Below are 23,714 nucleotides of genomic sequence, written 5' to 3' on the forward strand. Positions count from 1 at the left end.
GCATATATAAAGCAAAAGGTGAAAGAAAAGAGATAGTGAATACCAATAGAGAAAGAGAGGGGAGAAGTGTATCAATAATGAAAATTAGGGAAGTAATGGGTTTCTTTTTTAGAAAGGAAGTAATGGTTTATTATAATACATAAGGTTCAACCTAATAAATGGGTGGAATAAGACTTATAAAAAATTATCACCAAATTAAAAATGATAGCAAAAATCTGTGGGAGATTATATCAAGTCAAAATATCATTTTTGGTTTAAAAGTAAAATCATTTTTATTACTTTTCCTTGAGTAATATAGGATATATATAATTCCCTTAAAACTGTTGATATATATATAAACACAAAAAATCACTTCCATCACAAGTGTAAAGGTGCTTGTCTTACGACCACTACTTAAAGTATGTGGCGCCAACCAAAAAGAAGTTTGAGATAACATCTATGCAAGTATGAAAGGGATATTTTTTCCCTCACATATATGGAACGCCCTTTTTTTTTCTCCCTCTCACTTATAGAAATAAATCTAAGGAGAAGAATCTAGCGGTGGTGTAATATCTCAGCAAACGTACGCAAGAGCTAGCATGAATATATAAATAGGCATAGCCTGCAGCAGGCATTTTCCTCATTAAGTACTGAAGGGAAGAAATATTCAAAGTATAGGTGATGAAGAGCTAATTTTTAGCTTCTCAATGTGCCTAGATCAATGGACCCTCTTGTCATTGGACGTGTAGTAGGAGATGTTTTGGAGCCTTTCACTAGTTGCGTCTCTCTTAGGATTCTATATGACAGCTGCTCCGAAGTTATCAACTGCTGTGAGCTCAAACCCTTCCAAATCATCAACCAACCTAGAGTTGAAGTTGGTGGTGATGACTTCAGGACCTTTTACACCCTGGTATATATATAATACTGTTTATCATTCATTTCAATTGATTTATCGAATTTTCTGCGTCGTCCTCTATTGATCCAGCTAGCATGCACGTAATAGTTATTATTGCATGCACTTAATTAATAATTTATATATACAATATGATTTGCAGGTAATGGTGGATCCTGATGCACCTAGCCCAGGAAATCCAAATCAGAGGGAATATTTGCACTGGTAAGTGCCCATCCATCGTTTGCATCTAAGTCTCTATTAATCCACAACATTGTGTCTGAGGCACAGATGGGCAAAATCACATCCAACAATATTCTTCTTCAATATCTACACACAGACACGTACACCCTACTCACGTTACTATAGCATCTTTTTTTTTTATTATTATTAAATGAAGTGTTATATATAAACATATAATCACTTTTCCTTTCATTTTATTCTCATTTCCATTTCTCTCTTCCTTAATTTTTCATCACTTCACTTATCATATATAACACTTTTTTCTTTCTATTTTCTTTTTCTTTTGGTTCTCTTCCTTCAATCTCAAAACTAGTTGGAGGGGTTTAATATTTTACTTTCACAATTATTGAGTGAAATAAAAATATTTCAATCAATAAAATTTACTATTATATTATAAAAATATTATAGTCAATATTTACACACTCACATAGACCACAGACACACCCTACTTGTGTTTTCTTTATTTGAACACTTGTATAATTATAATATATAAATTACTTATTTTCATACTTCAATTTTATAATTATTAAATATAAATTCATTATTTTAGTTGTTAAATAATTAATTATAATAAAATAATTAAAAACATATATTTAACTAAAAACATAATTTAAGTTTCTAGTTTTTTATTTTTAAGATATTGACTATCTATTAATTTTCATATATTGGTTGAATTAAAGCATAATTAATAATTTAACATATGATTTATTTAAAAATATAAAAAGTAATTTTTTTAAATATGAAGTGAGTTCTTTTTAGGATACCAGTTCCTTAATTTGATAAGAAAAACAATTATTTATATTTTCAAATCGTGTCATACATAAATTAGAATTGATTTATAAAGATATTTTAAATTTTATCATTGCAAACATTTCTTTTAGAAATTATGTTAGTTGTTTAAATATTAAATATAAAAAATATAAAATATCAATGAATAGGCAACAAAAGTCATCCTAGAGGTCATTCAACAATTAAAAAATAACAAGATCCTAAGTAATAAATCATAAATAAAATCTAGAGGTCATTCAACAAATGTTTAGTATTTATTGTTTATCAAGAGAAGTACCGATCCCACACTAAAATACAAGGACAGATCAAATTTACCAAAAAAACATATCCTCCACTCTCTTAAATATTATAGTCAAACTCACCTATACCTATAAGGGTAGCTATCTTATCATCCTTAATGTTCTCTTTGGTGGAAAGGATAAAAAATAAAATAGATAAAAAATATTTTAATTAAATTTTTTAATCAATAAAAGTAATGATATATATATATATATATATATATATATATATTAATATATTAAAGGTGTGAGATTTTAAATTTTCCCTTCTCTCCCTTGTATTTTCATCTGAATCTCCTCTACCAAATGAAACATATATCTTTACTAGTACTATCTTACAAACTTTTATTGTTGTTTAACCTTTCCATGGATCCCCAGGTTGGTAACTAATATTCCAGGAACTACAGGAGCAAACTTCGGTATGTTGTCAACTTTTTTTATTTAATGTCTTCTAACCTTTTTAATTATATGCTAAAATATTACATATATTATTTCCATGGGAGTAATACATTTTCTTGCACTTTTAATAATTAATCGAAATCATTAAACTTAGTTTTGTTTTTCATGTGGTATTAATTAACAGTAATGGTATATTTTATACATAGGTGAAGAGGTTGTGAGCTATGAAAGTCCACGACCGATGATGGGAATTCATCGTATTATTTTCATATTATTCCGTCAGTCAGGTAGACAAACTATATATGCTCCAGGATGGCGTCAAAATTTCAACACGAGAGATTTCAGCGAGGTTTATAATCTTGGATTACCAGTGGCAGCAACCTACTTCAACTGTAAACGTCAAAATAATTCCGCAAGAGCTGGAAGAAGGACATGATTAATAATTAATTCAAATAATAACCAACCCCTCATTTTGATAATAATACATTATTGTAGGTACGTAGTAATATATACATCAATCGGGAGCTAGACACTCAAATTGTGGGTTTACTTTAATAGTGATTTTATACAATATTCATTTAACTGCTTTGTTATTTTTTATTTCTAGTTTTATCCCCTTTCTGATCACATCTCTTATTATATTTGGCTAACTTTTGTGCTAATTTCATATCCATACAAACACAAAATAAAATCAAGATGATTTAATTTAATTAGTTAAACAGAATATATGAGTTTATATTAATTTTCTCATATCTATTTTTGATATACACAAAATAAATATTGAAAAATATTTTTTATTATTTTTTATTTGATTGACCATTACTTAAATATTTTGTTATCCTTAAATACTAATAAAGTTGTAATTTCTTTTGCCTATCAATATTATCGATAAAACAAAATATATATGAAGAAATAATCCTAATGCCTATATTTTTCTTTAATATATGAATTTTATTTTATGGTGTAAACCACCTCAAAGCCCGTCCATCTAGATTTGTGGAATCAAAGACTAATGGTGTAAAAAGGCTTAAAAAAGAAAGGTGCCTTTTTTTGGAAGGTGGTTGTGTTTGACCTAATCGAAAACAAAAGTGACGGTAAAAAATTTGTATTATTTCCTTGGATAAGGAAATTTATTTTGTATTATTTGCAAATACGGGCCATTTTGTTTTTTTTTTCTTTCAAATCCGAAAGTGTGTCTTTCTATATTTTGTCTAAGTAATCGTCCAAACTACATACTTTATATTTTTGAAATTTAGTATTTAAACTTTTCTTGATCATTTAATTAAGCTGGTACTCCTTCAAATTCGTGTGAAGAATTAGAGGATATACGCGATACAACGACTTTAAAGTGAGAAAATGCATTTATAAAAAAGTATATAATTATGCTCATTAATTAGAGAACTAATTGTTGAAATTATAATTATGATAACCAACTATAAAGTGATTATAAAGTTCATTTATCTTTTATCTCTGGAAAAACTGAATCCAGACGTCTGGAAAATTAAAATATTATCTTATTAAATCATAAATATTTATAAAAATAACTAATTAGAAACTAGGCACAGTAGATGGCGGCTAGGAGACGAAACCAATGGCAAGATTCCTATATTACCCCTTTGGCACCTCTTGTTTGGTTGCCCTGCCTCTGGCTTTTGAGTCAACGAAAAGGTGCACCAACCCTCCCTCTACCAAACCTCATTCATGCTCTCACATAAAAACTAAGCTTAAGAAAAAGTAATAAATTAATTATAAAGTAGTAAAAAATATATAATGATATAAACCGAACCAAACGCACCCTACGCACCTACTCCATCCTCCGCTTCGTGACTTGCAGCAATTCCCAATGGCTTCCGTTTCCAAGCTCTCAACGCCAAATCCAGTTGCTTCCTTATCAGAAGCGCTTCGCCCCCGAGATTCTCGCTTCCTCACCTTCAAACCTTCTTCCATCGCTTTTAATCACAAAACTAACCTATTCGCTTCCCTCCGATCCATTCACTCGCTCCCTCTTAAAACCTCCTTACGGTAAGTTTTCTCTGATCTCTTAATACACTTTTCTCAGATCGCGATCCATTCCTGCATGTTTCCTTTGTTATCTCTCAACTTCGCTTGATCTACTATTACATCACATGCACCGCTTTTTTTTTTCTCATTAACCTCGAAGTTGAAAGGAACAACGATCGATCGCCATCGTAACTATCAAAGTGTCTCGTGATGGCGTGTTTGGTAGGATGTGACCTGAGTATCGGAAAGTTTATTTTTACGGAAGAGTGAAAATGGAATGTGTTTTGCTTTTTTTTTTTTTACTAAAATTTTCAATTTGAAAATTTGCATGAGGTTCATTTTTATCCTAAAGCTTGTTAGAATAATGCTTCACTGCAGAATTTTTCTTTTCAGTTTTTGTGCGAGTTGTGTTACTATGAACTCGTCATTGCATGCTAAGTATGATGCACAGATATTGTGTATCTGATACAATTCCTTATTATTCTAAAAATATATAGGACACGATACGAGGAAGATACATATCTAGATTTTTATAAAAAAAATCATAAAACATAATAAATATATAGTTGCAATTTTGCAAATTCAAATTAAGAAAATACTTATTGGACATTTCTAAAAGCAATAAAAATTATTAATCATTCGCTTTCTATTGTCTACAAATAGGAAGAGTGTCATTCTGATTCCTTTGTAAGCTGCAAAGAGCATGTAAGAGTCATAATAAGTCTATATATGCTTTCTATAAGCTCTTCGAAATGCCCACTTAAGTGACAATTAGTTTGAAGGTGTAGTATTGTTTCTTAAACATCTCTCATATAGGAGGCAAATATTTGATGCTTGATTGTGTTCATTCAGGATCAAATGCTCCCAAACAGATGGGAATGGAAGTCCTGCAAAGAGGACAGTGCTTCATGATCTTTATGAGAAAGAAGGGCAGAGTCCATGGTATGATAATCTCTGCAGACCTGTTACAGACCTGCTTCCTCTTATAGCAAGTGGTGTCAGAGGCGTCACTAGCAACCCTGCGGTAATAATATTTTTCTTTTCTTTTCTTTGGGTATTGTTCTCCGTGTGTAGATATTGCTAATAATGCTGAAATCAAAACCAATTGATGTTTTAAACACTTATTCTGATTTGTAACATCTTGCTTTAATAAATTGGATGTTACTACTCTAACCTGCTGTCTGTATATGTGATTGCAGATCTTTCAGAAAGCTATCTCATCATCGAATGCTTACAATGATCAGTTCAGGTACCATCAATATCTTTTATTAATTCTGATATTTCTTCTTGCTAACTTAACAGCCAGTGTGGCGAACAGTGGACCACAAACTATGGGGTGTGGACACATAATATTTTGTCTGTCTATAGGGTGTGTATTCAGTGTATTAACCCATGTTTGGCATAGATTTTCTCATGGGAAACATCTGCTTTTTTTCAAAAGCTCTCTCGTGAAGCTGGAAAAATAAAGTGCTTCTTTCTCCAAATTAAATTGAAATAAACATGCACTTGTAGTTTTGTCAGTCTATCATAAAATATGTTTAGTGTAGTAAACTACACTAATGTTATACTCCTTATTTCCTATTTTTCATGGTAGGGGCCGCTCTTCACTGCATTATGTATATACTGTTGTGTCTGCTTTAGGCCCTTGTATTCCTGAAAGTTTAATGAATACTGTTATTACAAGAAGAAAGATATTAAAAGAAAAAATAAAATAATGTTTTTTGGTCTTATGAATATGCTAGTAATTCTTGTTTTGTTCTTAAATTGCTCTATTGACCTAGCAATTTCCTTTCCTACTCTTATAACTAAAAACAAATTATACAATCATGCAGGGAACTTGTGCAAACAGGGAAAGACATTGAAAGTGCATATTGGGAACTTGTAGTGAAGGATATCCAAGATGCTTGCAGACTATTTGAACCAATCTATGATCAAACAGATGGTGGTGATGGGTATGTTTCTGTTGAAGTATCTCCTAGGCTCGCTGATGACACTGAGGGAACCATAGAAGCTGCAAAATGGCTTCATAAAGTGGTTGATCGCCCCAATGTGTATATTAAGATTCCTGCTACAGAGGCATGTGTGCCTTCAATTAAGGAAGTTATTGCTAATGGGATAAGTGTGAATGTGACGGTAAGTCTGTGCCGCATCCTTTCATATAGTCTGCAAATTAAATAAATTGGTATCATATAATATTGTTATGATTAGCTGCTTGATAAGCAACCATGCAGCTATTGTCAGTACAAAAATAACACATACAATTATTTTAAGCACGTTCTGATTAGAATTGAGGTTGTGTCCAACAGAAAATTGAAACTCAGTCTCCAACTGTCCTGAAGAGTGTTATCTGCTTTGATCTCTTTTACTTTCATGGTTCAAGTCTAAATATTCTGGTATTTGTATGCACAGCTGATATTCTCTCTTGCAAGATATGAAGCTGTAATTGATGCATACTTGGATGGTCTTGAGGCATCTGGGTTAAATGACCTCTCTAGAGTTACAAGTGTTGCCTCTTTCTTCGTCAGTAGAGTGGACACCCTCATTGACAAGGCCCTTGAGAAAATTGGCACCCCAGTGGCCCTTAATCTACGTGGGAAGGTAACTGTTTATTGTTTTCCAAATTTATATTATTACCTTTGGATTTATCACACTTTCGAATGTCAAATATGCTGTGCTCATAGGATTGCACATTGAATTTTACAGGCAGCGGTAGCCCAAGCAGCATTGGCTTACCAGCTCTACCAAAGGAAATTTTCTGGTCCAAGGTGGGAAGCTCTAGTTAAAAAGGGGGCCAAGAAGCAAAGGCTCCTCTGGGCCTCAACCAGTGTAAAGAATCCTGCCTATTCTGACACCTTATATGTTGCTCCTCTTATTGGACCCGACACTGTAAGCCATCATTTTTTTCACTTTCTCAATTTGTTTATAATTATGATCGGGTTGATCTTAAAGCTAATATTATTAGCTTTAATGGACCTGTTTGTTGTCTGGCCTTGTTTGTTCTAAAAAACTTAAAAACCAAAGTTTCCTTTGCTGCATCTCACATAGCAATACCTTCTTACTTTACAGGTATCAACAATGCCAGACCAAGCCCTTCAAGCATTTATCGATCATGGTACCGTATCCAGGACAATAGACTCAAATGCATCTGAAGCTGAAGGAATATACAATGCTCTCCAGAAATTGGGTATTGACTGGAGCTTTGTTGGTTCCCAGCTTGAACTTGAAGGAGTGGACTCGTTTAAGAAGAGCTTTGACAGCCTCCTGGATTCTCTGCAAGAGAAGGCAAACTCTCTTAAGTTGGTCAGCCATTGAAGTGTGAACGTCATAGTTAGTAATGCAGTGCTATGTATGAAGTGATTTATGGATTAATAAAAGGCAGTGGCTGTGCATTTTGTGCTGCTGTAAATGTGCTTTATGGAGTCATTTATTTAGACGATAGTGATACAATATAAATGGGAAATTGTCCGCTTCAAGTAAAGCGTTTTGTTACTTTCCCACTATTCAATGGTTGTGCGGTTTTATTCGTGTTGATGTCAATTATGTTTCAAAGTCTTACATTTTAGTTCGAATTTTTAATTGAAGTTTTGTTGTAATCGATGACACAACACATGCATGTTTAACTAATAAATTGAGTGCAGTTCACCAAGTCACTTCCCTTAGGCCAGTGACAGCGAAAACGACACAAGGTCGTAAGGGAAATTGGGATTTGTGGAAGCTATATCCTTTCAATGTAACTTTGCAACGAGGTTCAGCCTTAAAGGACAGGCCCAAACCCAAATTGAACACAATTGTATTACATAGGAAGATCACATTTCTGGACCCAAAAAAAGGATTGCTCCTTCACTACTATCTCTTTTTCTTACTCTAGATGCAGTTATCATTCAACTTCGTATTAGTTATCATTACCAAAAATTTTATAGATATGAATAATGATATATGTAATACCTATTTGACTCTCTCTCTCTCTCTCTCTTTTCCTATCAAATTTTCTTTCTCTCAAGGTGTAAAATAGATTGGGGTGTCCAAAAATATTTTTCCTTTAGGTATAGGTTGTGCTTGGATAATTTTTTTCTATAAGAATTTACAAAAGAAAGAAAAAGAAGATAAAATAAAATAAATGTTTTTATATGAGCTAAAATTAATTTATATGCTTGAATGTTTATGAAAGCATTTTTATTTTAAGGAAAAATATATTTGGGCATCCAAATGCTGGTAGACACCTAGTGAGAGAGAAAAAGTTAGAAAAATATATGTATGATAAATGATATAATCTTATAGGAAGAGAGAGATAAAGAAAAATAAGAGATGTTGATACTGTTTAAAATGAAAGAGTGTCTAAATATAATTATCTTTTATTTAATTTCTTTAAAAGTTGGGATCCACAAGTTAAATTTAATTTATTGTTATTTTACGTTGGTTTTTTTAAGTACTTTTTTATTGTTCGAAGGGAAAAGGGAGAGTAATATTAGAGCAACATTGATGTTCAGGAAAACCAGCACAATTTTTCATGCTTTCTTCATGAAGTCTTTATTTTTTAACTTAGACCTAGAAGCAGGTAGAAGTGCAATTGCATAAATTCTACTTACAAGAGTATTGCAGCATAGTACTAATAAGGTCATGTTGAAATTGTGTTTATCTCACTCCTGATAAAAAGGTGAGGTATAACGTGACCAATCATGGGTTCGAAAGGATTTCTTTCAGAGAAGTGAAAGGTTAAAATCTGGATGGGCTTGTGTGGAGAAATAGGACCACATCATTGAAGTAGAGGAATTTAAAACTAAGCACAAAATTTCAAGCAACTGTCCAATCCCCACCTTCCAATTCAGATGGAAAATTATGTGCATCCACATTTTCATGCTGAACCAACCCAAAGTTCTTAATCAAAACGATAGTGGGAATAAGAGTTGGAATAAATTATCACTACTACTAACATGCAGGCACCAATCAATGACAGCAATGGTGCCAGCCTCCACTGCAGGTGACCATAAATGCACTCTCTTCAATGGCTTCCAATGATGTTGTGTAGTGTTGTACTGCCATTTATTGTACATGGCTTGTTTCAACGTGGTAGTTGAACCTTCCTTTAATATGGTCCCTTTTCCCTAACTGTATCAAAAGATCATGTGTTAAGAGTGCCTTCACTCTTCACTGTTCAACCTTGTATTCATACATAAGTCAAAAAGTCACTTCCCATTTATCTGTCACACTCTTAGAAATAACCCCACTTAGGGGAATGTAGGGTCCAAACGTATACTACTGCACAATTGATTTCTTTTTCTTTTAGACAAATACAAACTAATGCTCTAAAGAAATGTTTTTATTTGGAAGCAAAAAATTGTGTTGTCGATGATATTTTTTATATTCTCTTATAGTTTACACACTAGAAATTTTTTTCTTTTAATTCCTTAATCAAGACCATTTCTTTTATTTTCCTACCCTGAGAAGAATTAATTAGGCTCTTATCACTTCCATAAGTAGAAGAGCAGGGGAAACGAAAATAGTACTAGAAGTTGGTGGCCTTAGTCTCCATATTTCAGAGTAACTGTTTCCCACCCTTTTTATTTTCGTTTGCTTTTTCATTACTGATTAGTGATCAGTGAAGAGCTGGACCCATGACCCTTTCCATGTTTTGAGAGTTGTTAATCTGAACTGAAGATAGAGATTGAGGAAAACCAGTAGCTAGTGGTTGTGTGTTAAGAGTGATGGATAGCTCCGAAATCAAGTCACCAGCAGAAGGCTCCCAACAGGGGACACCAGGAAATTCACTGCGTAGAAAGAAGCTAGCCATATACTTCATTGAGTCTGAGGATAGAAGGATGGCCTTTGGTCGTGGGTACACAGCAGGATCTACACCAGTTGATATCCATGGCAAATCCATTGTTGATCTTTCAAAGACTGGTGGTTGGATTGCTGCCTTCTTTATATTTGGTATATATATTATTCTCTCTATGTGTGTGCATATGTGACAAACTTAGATACAGTTCTTTAAGTGTTTTGAAACTGTTTTTCAATTAGAATTACAATTTTATCTCAATAATCTGCATAACATGAAGTTTAGATTAAATATCAACATAGGTTGTTGCGGTGAAACTCTGATTGAATAATAGCAGCATAAGCACATAAGGAACTTCATCTAAGTTGTCTTAACAAGAACATACTATTAAATTGTTTATTTGTTTCTCAATCATAACATTAGTACCCAGACCGACTCAACGATAAATAAGATCTAAAGTAATTTTTAAAAGAAATTTTTTACTTTAAATATGTCGAACTTTTTACTAACATATGTGATTTTTTGGTCAATGTATGAGGCCTTTTTTACTTTATAACAAATATTTTTTGTTAATGAACCTAAACCGTAATTTTTAGTTGTTTTATCTTGGATCAGTTCTGATATTACATGTTTTTGAATTAACAAAGAGGGTCTAAATTATTAAGTACTAATACTATGCTGCTGGTGACAACAGTCACCTAAACAGAAAAATTAAAAAAAAAAAAAAAAAAAGCAATGCATGAATCTATTACACCAAGTTAGGTGTAGGGCTTGGTTATGAACTTGTGAATTATGAATACTTTAAAGAGAATATTCTATAATTGTGTATGACATATGTTTCTGTGGTTGAAGGAAATGAAATGGCAGAAAGAATGGCTTATTTCGGCCTTTCGGTTAACATGGTGGCCTTTATGTTTTATGTGATGCATAGACCTTTTACAAGTTCATCCAACGCAGTCAACAATTTCTTAGGAATATCACAAGCTTCCTCCGTGCTCGGTGGTTTTCTAGCCGATGCATATCTTGGACGCTACTGGACCATAGCCATCTTCACTACAATCTATCTTGCGGTATGCTAATCGTTCCTCTTTCATGTAGTAATAAAGTTCATTAGAAAACACTGTACAATAGAATAATACTAATATCAAGTTCTATATTACCTTCAGAGATATCTCTCTTTTTTCTTTCACTTTTTGATGTGTCCAAACTTATTTATTTATTAGTTCCAAATAATAAATATACCAAAATTCTTAAATTTTTCAAGATACTGTGACAACTCTCCTCAAATATCTGGTTTTAAGATCATACTCTTTTGCATTTTTCTTTAAATACATTCTTTTTAATTGGTTAAAATTTATTGAAAACTACAAAATTAAAAGAGTCATTAAATATAACATGAGACCTACCAAAGTTTTTCATTTTCAATAAATTTCAAGTAATATAAGAGTATGTACTTAAAAAAAACAAGCTAAAGAGTATGTTCCTTACATTTATCTTATGTTTTATTGCGATAATTATTTTTAAAAAATGGAAATTTTCTAATTTCATATAAAATATTCTAAAACAAAATTATTGTTTATTTCATTTTATTTTTATTCATCTTATTGTACTATTGTATATCCACACATGAATAAGTTATTTTCAGGATAATAAGAATAGTAAATGTAAATCATTATATTATATATTTAAGTTATTAAAGTTAAAAGATAAATGTATATGACTTATTTAAGTAATCATACTACTACTAATTAACTTTTTTAATTTTAACTCTATATATAAATCTCTTGTGTGTATGCATTATATTGATGGCTAGAGAAGCATCAATTGGTAAGTTACATTAAATTTCAATTTTGATAAACAGGGTTTAACAGGAATAACACTATGTGCAACAATAAGCAAGTTTGTACCGAACCAAGAAGAGTGTGACCAATTTTCTCTACTATTGGGAAACTGTGAGGCAGCAAAACCGTGGCAGATGACATACCTCTACACGGCTCTATACATCACAGCGTTTGGAGCTGCAGGGATAAGGCCATGCGTGTCTTCTTTTGGAGCAGACCAGTTTGATGAGAGAAGCAAAAACTACAAGGCACACCTTGACAGATTCTTCAACATCTTCTATCTGTCAGTGACCATAGGTGCAATTGTGGCCTTCACAGTGGTGGTGTACGTGCAGATGAAATTTGGATGGGGATCTGCATTTGGGTCACTGGCAATTGCAATGGGAATATCTAACATGGTCTTCTTCATAGGCACTCCATTGTACAGGCACAGGTTGCCAGGAGGTAGCCCTCTTACTCGTGTTGCTCAAGTCTTGGTTGCTGCATTTAGAAAGAGAAATGCCTCTTTTGGTAGCAGTGAGTTCATAGGCTTGTATGAGGTTCCTGGCAGACAGTCTGCTATCAAGGGAAGTAGAAAGATTTCTCACACTGATGATTTCAGGTGAGGAACATAACATTAATTTCTCTTACACACACAATTTAAGTAATTCTACCAGTGTTATACTATTAGAGATACTCTTGGTTAGGTGTGAGACATTTGTCTTTATAGTTTTACATCAATTACTTTATACTTTATTGGAAAACAGTTGAATCCATTCCGATTCATTTTATATATCAGGTTTCTTGACAAGGCAGCTCTGCAATTGAAAGAAGATGGTGCTAATCCGAGTCCTTGGAGACTGTGTACTGTGACTCAAGTAGAAGAAGTGAAGATCCTTATGAAACTTATCCCCATACCAGCTTGCACAATCATGCTGAACGTGGTCTTAACAGAGTTTCTCACTCTCTCAGTCCAGCAGGCTTACACTCTCAACACCCACTTGGGTCGCTTGAAACTCCCAGTTACATGCATGCCTGTATTCCCAGGCCTCAGTGTTTTCCTCATACTTTCTCTCTACTACTCCATTTTTGTCCCCGTCTTTCGACGCATCACGGGCCATCCCCACGGTGCATCTCAGCTTCAGAGGGTAGGAATTGGGTTGGCAGTGTCTATTCTATCAGTGGCATGGGCTGCAATATTTGAAAGGTACAGAAGAAACTATGCAATAAAACATGGGTATTTGGCTAGTTTCCTCACAGCAATGCCCAACCTAAGTGCATATTGGTTGTTGATCCAATACTGCCTCATAGGTGTGGCTGAAGTATTTTGCATTGTGGGGTTATTGGAATTCCTATATGAGGAAGCCCCTGATGCCATGAAGAGCATAGGGTCTGCTTATGCTGCACTAGCTGGTGGCTTGGGTTGTTTTGTGGCCACCATCATAAACAACATCATCAAATCTGCCACTGGCAACTTAGACAAAGGCCAACCATCTTGGCTGTCTCAAAACATCAACACTGGCAGGTTTGATTACTTCTACTGGCTTCTCACAGCTTTGAGCATCATCAACTTCGCCATCTTCGTATATTCGGCGCATAGATACAAGTACAGGGAACACCAAGTTCATGAGATGGAGAAACATGAAATGACATATGTTGGGAGCTCCTAGCTAGCTACATAGGAACTCAACTCATACCAACACAAAGTGCTGTCTTTGTTCCATTGAATAACTTGTAATAGTCTTCTTGAATGGTAAAAAATTACCGTCAAGATTTTCAATATTAAGTCGTCATAGGGATTGAAAACGCAAACTAGCTAGGGAGTATTCTGCATAAGACAATGGATTTGGTGGTGATGGACGATTAAACACTTACATGTAAGCAAAGATGAAAACAAGATAATTGCATAAATGTTTTTCTTTTATGAAGATTTATGCAAGTTAGTTGAAAATAGTTTAAATCAGTCATCTGAAAAATATATAAAGTGGTTTTTCTTTTACTAAAAATAACTGCTCGTGTGGTTAGTAGGAAACTGATTTTGTACTAATAAGCATTTCCCTATTTATATTTACAAATGGTGTGGGCATATTGAGAATTGAATAAAATTGAAAAGTATTTAATAAGAAGGAATCACACTGGATTCTTCAACCAAATTCTAACCACTCCGTCTCGGAAACAACAATACAGACGTTTGGGGAAATGTAAATAGCAGAAGCCTTCTTTCTGTGTGTGAAGAGTGTTGGGCTGCACCTAAATTGGCCCAGTCTCCACCTTAAACAGTCTTTTAAATGGGGAAGCTTTTTTTTTTTTTTTTCCTCTGTGTGTTGACATACATATAAATATCTAAAACATAAAATAACACTTAAAATGAAATTATTTGTAAAATATAAAGAATTCAATATTTAACGATAAATTAAGTTCAATTAACGTTATACAATTTTACAGCATTTATCTCCGTATTGATATAGATAAAGTTTTAAAATTATAAATTGATATATATATATATATATATATATATATATATATATAATTATTTATGCATTAAATTCTTATAATTTTATTTTACACTATATAGGATAGGATATAATGTATTGATATATATTATATCAAAAAGATTTATGTCCCATATATTTAAATGTAGATAAATTTTTTTTCTAAAATTAAATTCCTACCATTTAAATATATATATATATATATATATATATATATATATATATATTTAAATGGTAGGAATTTAATTTTAGAAAATGTTTATATTACAGATAGATCATAAATTTGATGTTTTATAGTAATGTGTAATGGGATGGTGCCGTTAGATGCATCTGAATCGAACAAAAAGTTAGCCATAAAGAACACATGGAATATATAATGTACCTGTTTAAAATAGTAGTATTCAATGACTCTGAAGCATCACTCATCAGCTGAACCAGTAAAGTGAGTTTACAAGAAGAGCGCAAGTGGCAGCTAAAGCTGAAAACAAGGGAAATAGGTCAGAGAAGATATTACCATTTAACAGAGGAATAATTTAGGTATGACATTTTTATTAATCTTACATTTCTATGAGAGACACTTGAGTTATAACAATTTGATGATGAATCAATTTCCAAACATTGTCTAAAGAATCGTGTAATTCTAATTTTTCTCATTGCATCTAGGACACACGTAAGAGTAAGAGACCATCTGTCAAGTTAAATATAAGTTTTGAATAAATTTTCCTTTCTTTCAAAATATTTTAGAAAATATAAATTTATTCTCATTCATATATATTTATTATAAAAAAAATATTCAAACTCATTTTGTTACCGGTAAATGTTCAAACTCTTAATTCTCTTGTTATTGGCTTTTAAGGGGTCAAAAAATAACTTTGAAAATATCACAACTTAGCAAATTTAATTAGCATTAGTTGTTTCAAAATGGATGTTGTAGAACACTATTTGATCAAGAGTGATCTAAAAGCTCTTATGTTCTAACTACAACAAACAAAATATAAGAATATGTTTTATAAGTTTTAAACAAGTTTATATCTAATCTAGCAATAAAGGATTGTTTGTTGTCTTCTTCTTTTATTCATAAATGATCAGTATTGTTAATTTTTATTAGTGGGAGATTTAAATTTATATTTTTTTATTATTAAATCAATCTTATATTTTTTAATTGAGCATATTAAAAAAATATAAATAAGATTCATTTGAATAATTGATGTAAGATGAAACAGAATATATATATTTTTTACTGCAAATATATCATGTTAAAAAAATGTGAACTAATTAATTTTGAATTTGATATGGGGAGGATATTAACATGATAGATAATACAATACAAAAGATTTTACTAAAAGATTTCAAATCACTATTTCACTTTCATATTTGCGTAATGTAGCAAATACCTAGTCATAGTTAGCTGAGATGAATTATTGATTACGGCTCTATTTTTAGAAAGCTGAGGTTTAGTAAGATTTTGTGAAAAGACTTTGAAATCAGAAGCATGTGTTTCTAGTCGAATTTCTCCATATCTTGATACATCCAAAGAGGTGGTTACTAATGAAAGGGACATGTTACATAATGCGCATCATCCTAGATTAGAATAATCATTATCCATGTTTGGATTTCTTACACCATGCATCCTTTGTGTACACAATGAAGATTTTTATTTCTTATTTCTTATTTTACTTAGCAGAAAAATGGAACAGCTAATGGCTACATTTTGTGCACCAGCTCATTCATCTCAATCATCACGCCCCCCAATATAAAGCAATGATGTGACAAAAATCATATACTATTAGTGCATCCATGCTTAATTCATCAAGTCAATATTTCTGTTCAAGAATAATTTAATTTGTTTCTCACTCATTTTTTCTTACAATGATTTTATACAGCGTTTTTTTTATTTATAAAAATCGAAAACCATACCCAACAAATTTCAATACCTCTTAATACGTAAATGAAAAAAGACACCTCTTGTGTTTCTAAACAGATGTCGTTCATTTCTCTCACTGGAGGCACACTCTCTGCATAATAATGAGTGGTTGAGAGTTCTTTGATACAATTCACTGAAAACGTTAGGTGGCATTTTTTTTTTTTGTCATGATAAAAATTCCATTCGAGTAGAAAACAATGAGACTCTTACAGCGTGTTTGAATGAAGGATCTTGATAAAGAAATTTAATTTTTAAGTGAATTCAAAATATTATATTTTAAATTTAAATAATTTTAAAATAATGAAAATATTATAAGAGAATTTTTTATCAAATAAAATTAAAATTTTCAAATAATACCTAAAACGAAAAAAAAAAGAAAAAGAAATTCGTTATTTTTTCATGGTCTCATTGCAAAAATTATTTTTTCGAAATCTTAATGCATTCCTTCCTTTTCTCTGACTCTCTTTCTCTCCTTTTTAATTAAAATTCAATTTTGTAATAATTGATTATCTATGAAAAAATATATAAATAAAAATCACATTTTATACCAAATTATAAAAATAATGTAATAATTTTTAAAGTTACACATATATAATTTAACCTCTCATTTTATATATATATATATATATATATATATATATATATATAATAAAATTAATTTACTTAATCTAAATAAAGAATCTAATATATAAAAAGTTTGAATTATTTTATTTAAATAAATTATTTTAAAAATAAAAGAAATTTATTAAACTAAATAAATTTCCATATATTTAAATCCTACAAATTTTGAAATCTCTCCCAACACCATTTTAGACCTGGTTAGAGTGACTTTAAGTTATACGTTTAAAAAAATTTATAAATGATCATGTTTTAGTTTTTTTTAAATATTTTTAAAGTAAATTCATTTTAAAAGTTTTCTATCTTATTAAAATTAGATTAAAATTAGTTTAAGGTATATTTGTAATGTGGTGACAGCATTGACATCGACCCAGATAATGACAATTATGATGATAATATAGGCACGGGTAATGATTTAATGGTAATTCTAGTAATAACAATATTGATAATAGTGATGATGGTGACAATAAACATGACAAAAATATCAATATAACAGGATTAATGATATCAACAATGTAGTAATGTTAGTGTCATTGATGATATTGGTCACGGAAGGAAGAATCTTTGTTAAATATGAGAAGAGTGTGATTTCTTTTTAAAATCAAATTGACAAATCTTTTTTCTTGATTTCAAAAATAAATATAAATATGTTATAAAATTGAGTTAAAATTATTTTAACTTCATTTTTATCAAACATATGTTATTTTAAAAATTAATTTGAAAACAAAAAATCAAATTTTTTTAACCATAACAGATGGATTCTTAATTAAAAAAATGAATATGACTTATTTTAAATGTCAAAGAATCCGGACTATTTAAAAAAAAAAAAGCAATTATTGCAAGATTTAGACGTATTTGTTACCAAATCACTAGCATCACATCAAAATGATATGCCTACGAATGAGTGATGTGGAGGCAACAGGAGAATATGCCTATTTTGTCAAAATCTTACGTGCTTGTTTTTTAGAAGAAGATCTTAGGTGCTTATTACTCAAAGTTTAGTTTGAAACTAATTTTTTTAAAAAAATTAATAAATAATAATAAAAATGCTTATTTCAGAATATTTTATTTATACTTACAAATAATTATATATATATATATATATATATATATAACAGTATATAAAAATTCATTTTTTATTTTATATAAATTTTTAAATAGAAAATATGTTCTTGAAAAAAATGATGAAACTCAAATAAGAACTCTTTTAGCAACTCTATATAATTATTAATATTTTAATGAGTTAATAGTTTAAGCATTATTAATAATTTTTATATTATTATTTAATTATAAATTATTATATATGATAAATTTATTGATTTTATAATAATTTATTTAAAAATTATATTAATATTGATTTTATTAGTTGAATGTGTAATTTTTTTTACAAGATCAGTCAATTACATATCATGGGTGATACAACTTTTAAGTTAATTATTTTAATATAATTTTGTTTCTTAATTATTTTCCGTGGGCCACGTACACCACTTGAACAGTGTTAACACTTAACAATTTCATATATAGGTTTGTGGAAGTCAAATCAAGCAAAAGATTTGTGCAATGGAAGCATGTATTACGTACTTACTACTTAGAGGGCTTTTATTATATGCTGAACTGATTTTTTATTTTAGAGTCTTTACTTTGACTGTGATGTTTTACGATTGATAAAAACAGGGCGCAAATTAAACTGAAAATTGAATGGTAGTAGACATCGTAATCAGACTAGAGTTCCTCTTTTGATGGAATCTAATAATTGAATGCTGCGTTTACACCACAAAATCATGAAGTGGAAACAAGCAAGTAAGCAAAACATCCTTCAAAAACTCATTGATATAATGTTGTTTTTTTAATTACAAAAATAATGAAAATAAAAAACAATTTTTATTGTGATCCAAATGGGCCTTAATGTAGGTTCATTGTGCTATGGACTCAGTCCGAAGTATCTCTAATAAATGAGAAATGGCATGCCAATTAATATTTTTTGAGATAGTAGAACTTGACTTGTAACTTGTTCTATTAAGGCAAACATCTTAAAACTCTGATTTCATATCGCTTGTTAAACTCATGTCAACATGTATTATGAGGACAGTATAATCGTATTTAATATAGTGTCTCGTCAGAAAACTTCATACACTCTACCTATTGTGTCAATCATGTCTTGCTACATCAAGAATTCTGGAAAAAGACTACAGAACAAACCATTATCGTTAATCTTAATTGGAGTGATCCTATGGTTCCGGACATTTCGGAGTAAGATGCAAGTGCCAGCAGCTACAAAGACTTGGTAAGTGGCACATACCTTTTTTCTTTATAAAAAAAAAATCATGTTTCAATAATTTTTATTTGCTATAACATTTTTTAATAAGCAAAACCATATTGGGACAAACCTAAGTAAAATAATACAATATATACTTATAAAGAAACCAAATCATATGGATATTAGTATAAAACTAATTAAAAATTAACTCATGAGTTGACCTAATCTATTACAAATTTAATTTGATGGGTAAGTCATGAGGGAACCTCGTCAATATTTTAAAATAATTAAAATAAATTAATTTTTTATCTATTTGATCCAAATCCATAATGGGCTTAATTGTTCCATGGGTTTAGTCCATTTTGAATATGAGTATATTTGATTCAATTTATTTAAGTTGTGAGTTAAATGAATTGGGATTTACATAGGGGTGTTAATATACAAGTTGGGTTAGGTTTGACCAAATTCATATTCCAACCCAATAAAAAAAATATAATTTTAGTTAAATCAAGTTTGTTCTTTTTTTTTTAAATTCAACCCAAACCAATTTGATCACATTTGAGTTGTTTGGGTCAAGTCAATGGGTTTAAAATTTTTAATTTAATTTAAATTTCAAAATATTTCTAAAAAAGTAAAATAGAAACAAACAATCATACATGGTGTAATCAAGTGATTAAATACAAGTGATTGAATACAAATAGTTGTTATCTCAAATTAAGGTTGAATTATTGATAATACTCAAATTTGATCCTTAATAAAAATAATTATTAGTTAAACTTTACTTATCTCCTAACCAAATTCTAATTAATTAAAATATTTTTCTTATGATAAACCTGAGAGTTAAAGACAAAAGAAAATAAAATACATAATGTAGAAATTCAGCTCCACATTCTATTACATCCTCCCAACCCATCTTTTAATATTATTATATCTTTAACCTCGAACTTGCCTTATTAGGCTATATTGGATAACAGTTAAAAAAATATTTTTGTAAATTTAAATAAACAAAATAAAAAAGAGAAAACATATACCTTGAAAATAAAAATATTTTTAAAATTTCCTATCTTAAATCAAAACACCAACTTAATAGTTCAGGCCTTCAGGGACGTCGAATTCTAAAAGTTATTGCTTTCAAATTCAACTAAGGAGGCGCTGCAATTGAAAAGAAAAAAAAAAATCCATATAGCACTTTTTAGTCTCTATATGTCAATTAATGTGCCATTATGATTCCTCCAAATTGATTTTATTTATTAAAAGAAATAGTTTAATTTCCTCTGCAATTAAAAAGACATTACTTTTAGTCTCTACGTGTAGTTGTCACAATTTATTAATTATTAACATAAATAGTTTAATTTTCATATAGAAAGTATAATTTTGTTAAACTATTAATCAATAAAATTCACTTTAAATGTGAATTTTGAAATAAATATTATTTTTTCTATATGTTTTATATAATAATTATTTGTTTTTATATAATTAAAATTCACAATAAATAAATATTTTGAATGTATAAATTATATTATAATTAAATAAATATTAAACAAATATATTTGAATATATAAAATATAATTTATATTTACAGTGAATATTTTAAATTGATATAAATTATTTTTAACTATTAAATTTTTTTCAAAAAATATAAAAAAAATTTTACATCTAAAGATAAAAGAAAAATAATTTGAATGATTGAAAGGTAACTTTTTTATTCGTTACACAAATAGTACGGAGCATATATCTTAAAAAAATAAGATAAAATATTGAGAATATCTAGTTGAATGAGTAGATTGTGTATATAATTTATAGTCTAAAAGTAGACTAGGATTCTAGAAGTAAATTCTCTTTGAAAGTTAAAAAATTTGATGACTATATACGTCTGTAAAATCAACAAAATTCATCTTGGATCTATTTCATCTATTCTATGATCAGAATAGTGAGAGAGATCTATTAAATCATTTATATTTTTTCCCTCAAAGTTAAAATTGAAATTTGAAATATGATTACACTTTATTTTAAGAGTTTAATGTGTATATTATTATCCACTCATAAATTATTAGTTAAATTAATTTAAAATAATTCTTTTAAAAGAAATTAAATCTTCTTAGTACTGGGATTGTTGAATGTGCTTTGGAAACGTTCGTTCTCCAAAAGACTTGGAGGGTATGCTCGACCTGAATTTGCTGGATCAAACCAATTCAATAATAAAAAAAATAAAAATACATGGTAACCTTAACAGTATTAGTTTGGAATAATCCCATTATCCACTTCTACCAACAAAAATAAAATAAAATAAATCAACCCTAATGGTATTATAGCGCATCATTATTATAACTTTTATAATGTATATATGTCGAAATGCCTAAACGCTAGTCCTATGAATGGGTCAAATCCAAAAACACTGTTATGTTTTATAATTTCAACTAAGATTCAAGATTGTATTATTAGCTTTGATGACCATTTCCCTTTTAAACTTTTTGTTTAATTTATTTTTGTCTCATTATTGTTTGCAATCGTTATATATTCCACAATTTTTATCACATATCATATAATGTTATTCTAAAAAAAATCCAAAAATACGTAAAACAATAAAACTTAAATATAAATGTTTAACAACGACTCATGCAGTAGTACAACTGTACAAGTAATATATATGTGTGTTTAACACATGTCTAACACGTGTGTGGACATGGCTCTCAATAAAAAGTACTGGTTGGTTTCTCACCAACCCATTATTTTCTTCATGCAGTGTTTAATATCTCATGTACAACTTAATGGCATTGACTTGGTATTTTTGTCATATTCATTTAGTGATATAATATTATCATATTATCAAACTCAAATTTTGTCCGGATATTTAAAAACTTTTAAAATATAAAATGAAAAAAGATAATTTTTTTTGAAGAAGAATGAGGTTAATAATATTTTTCTTTTTTAAGAAAAAGTCTTATTTTTTAGAGAATATAAGAAGATGAAGTTATATTTTAAATCATATTTATTTCAATGATGCGTTTGTTATGTTGTTAGAAAGTGAAGAGGAAGATTAATAACTCGTATTTTTTACTTTTAAAATAATTTTTTTTATCTTGATGAAAAATAGCTCAAAAGTAAGTTATTTAATCGGAAAAAATGAATCTCTTAATCTCACCTAAAAAGTCTCACGTTGAGTAACGTACTCTATTACATTATTTTCTTCTCCCATATAAAAAGAAAACCAACAAATATTAGTGAAGGCCTATCACTTAGTTTATTTATTTATATTCTCTCTCCTTTTTTCTATTGGAAGTTCAGGTTAGAAATGTACAAATTTTTTTTAGATAATTATATTATTAACGTGAAATATTTACTAATTTGATAATAATTATATTTTGAAAATAAAATTGATTTATTCTTTTTAATGAGATATTCTCTTTTAATCATATTTTATTTATTTACAAGTTCAAACTTAAAATCTTATTTAAGATATATAAATCACTATAAATTGTTTTACGATTGAGTTATTCAAACGTTATCAGCTTGAGACAAGTTTATTTATGTTTTTTTATTTATTGTCGTTATGTTTATTTAAATCCTATTATTTAATTATTATTGTAATTTTTAATTACAAAAAAATACGAAAAAGAAATAATTGAAGCGTGATAGCTTATTAATCCTATATTTTAATTTGAGACATTTGAGTTATGATAATGTCATGATTCCAAAGTTCTTTTAAATTATTATTATTATTATTTTCTTAAAAATACAAATAAATGGTTAATTGAGGAACATCTTATTTATCGTATTTTAATTTGAAACATATGAGTTGCGATGTGATAATTATGAATAATTTTTTTAAAAAATGTCATTGCTATTATGAGATCATCATTATTTTCTTAAAAGAAAAAATTTTAAACATTGGTAGTGTAAAAAAAACACTATCAACTAATAAAAATATTTGTTAGTATATAAATTTTAAGATAATAATTATAAGAATAAACAAACATATTATGCATAATGATTTGTGATTAGATGATGGTGTGTTACATTATCAATTAATGCATTGATTATTTTTTCTTCTTACAAAATATATAAATAGTATGGGACTAATTAAAGTGTTAGGCCATGTTAAACCTATATTTTAATGATACTAAGTCAGAATTATGATAACATAATGATGTCGAATACAATAAAAATTATTTTTTATTCAATTTGGTATCATTGTACCAAAGGGTACAAAGAGAGGAAATCAATCAGTTGAGTTAAAATTATTTTTTAA

The 23,714-nt window shown here is 29.4% G+C and overlaps 3 protein-coding genes across 3 annotated transcripts; all 3 read left to right on the forward strand.

Annotated features, from left to right (window-relative positions):
* The first annotated feature begins 601 nt into the window (after nucleotides 1–601).
* On the forward strand, nucleotides 602–3,180 carry LOC114395609 (protein TWIN SISTER of FT-like). The gene is made up of 4 exons (XM_028357439.1): nucleotides 602–889; nucleotides 1,035–1,096; nucleotides 2,560–2,600; nucleotides 2,787–3,180. Exons 1-4 carry the CDS (start codon nucleotides 701–703, stop codon nucleotides 3,014–3,016), a joined length of 522 nt encoding a protein of 173 aa, XP_028213240.1. The 5' UTR covers nucleotides 602–700; the 3' UTR covers nucleotides 3,017–3,180.
* A 1,149-nt stretch (nucleotides 3,181–4,329) lies between these two features.
* On the forward strand, nucleotides 4,330–8,174 carry LOC114396339 (transaldolase-like). The gene is made up of 7 exons (XM_028358254.1): nucleotides 4,330–4,602; nucleotides 5,434–5,605; nucleotides 5,781–5,830; nucleotides 6,414–6,714; nucleotides 6,991–7,179; nucleotides 7,285–7,467; nucleotides 7,648–8,174. The coding sequence occupies exons 1-7, from the start codon at nucleotides 4,424–4,426 to the stop codon at nucleotides 7,891–7,893; spliced, it is 1,320 nt and encodes a 439-aa protein (XP_028214055.1). The 5' UTR covers nucleotides 4,330–4,423; the 3' UTR covers nucleotides 7,894–8,174.
* Nucleotides 8,175–9,971: 1,797 nt separating this feature from the next.
* LOC114397491 (protein NRT1/ PTR FAMILY 6.1) lies at nucleotides 9,972–14,125 on the forward strand. The gene is made up of 4 exons (XM_028359546.1): nucleotides 9,972–10,509; nucleotides 11,207–11,424; nucleotides 12,216–12,796; nucleotides 12,974–14,125. Exons 1-4 carry the CDS (start codon nucleotides 10,284–10,286, stop codon nucleotides 13,842–13,844), a joined length of 1,896 nt encoding a protein of 631 aa, XP_028215347.1. The 5' UTR covers nucleotides 9,972–10,283; the 3' UTR covers nucleotides 13,845–14,125.
* The last annotated feature ends 9,589 nt before the right edge of the window (nucleotides 14,126–23,714 follow it).

The sequence above is a fragment of the Glycine soja genome, chromosome 18, assembly GCF_004193775.1.
Source record: "Glycine soja cultivar W05 chromosome 18, ASM419377v2, whole genome shotgun sequence".
NCBI classification, from domain to species: Eukaryota; Viridiplantae; Streptophyta; class Magnoliopsida; order Fabales; family Fabaceae; genus Glycine; species Glycine soja.

Excerpts from the sequence above, each read along its gene's own strand:
- LOC114395609 (XM_028357439.1), top strand. The coding sequence starts at position 701 with ATGGACCCTCTTGTCATTGGACGTGTAGTAGGAGATGTTTTGGAGCCT. Across the intron at positions 1,097-2,559 it reads CAGAGGGAATATTTGCACTG|GTTGGTAACTAATATTCCAG; the intron begins GTAAGTGCCCAT and ends ATGGATCCCCAG. Across the intron at positions 2,601-2,786 it reads AACTACAGGAGCAAACTTCG|GTGAAGAGGTTGTGAGCTAT; the intron begins GTATGTTGTCAA and ends TTTTATACATAG.
- LOC114396339 (XM_028358254.1), top strand. The coding sequence starts at position 4,424 with ATGGCTTCCGTTTCCAAGCTCTCAACGCCAAATCCAGTTGCTTCCTTA. Across the intron at positions 4,603-5,433 it reads CCTCTTAAAACCTCCTTACG|GATCAAATGCTCCCAAACAG; the intron begins GTAAGTTTTCTC and ends GTGTTCATTCAG. Across the intron at positions 5,606-5,780 it reads GCGTCACTAGCAACCCTGCG|ATCTTTCAGAAAGCTATCTC; the intron begins GTAATAATATTT and ends ATGTGATTGCAG.
- LOC114397491 (XM_028359546.1), top strand. The coding sequence starts at position 10,284 with ATGGATAGCTCCGAAATCAAGTCACCAGCAGAAGGCTCCCAACAGGGG. Across the intron at positions 11,425-12,215 it reads TCACTACAATCTATCTTGCG|GGTTTAACAGGAATAACACT; the intron begins GTATGCTAATCG and ends TTTGATAAACAG. Across the intron at positions 12,797-12,973 it reads TCTCACACTGATGATTTCAG|GTTTCTTGACAAGGCAGCTC; the intron begins GTGAGGAACATA and ends TTTATATATCAG.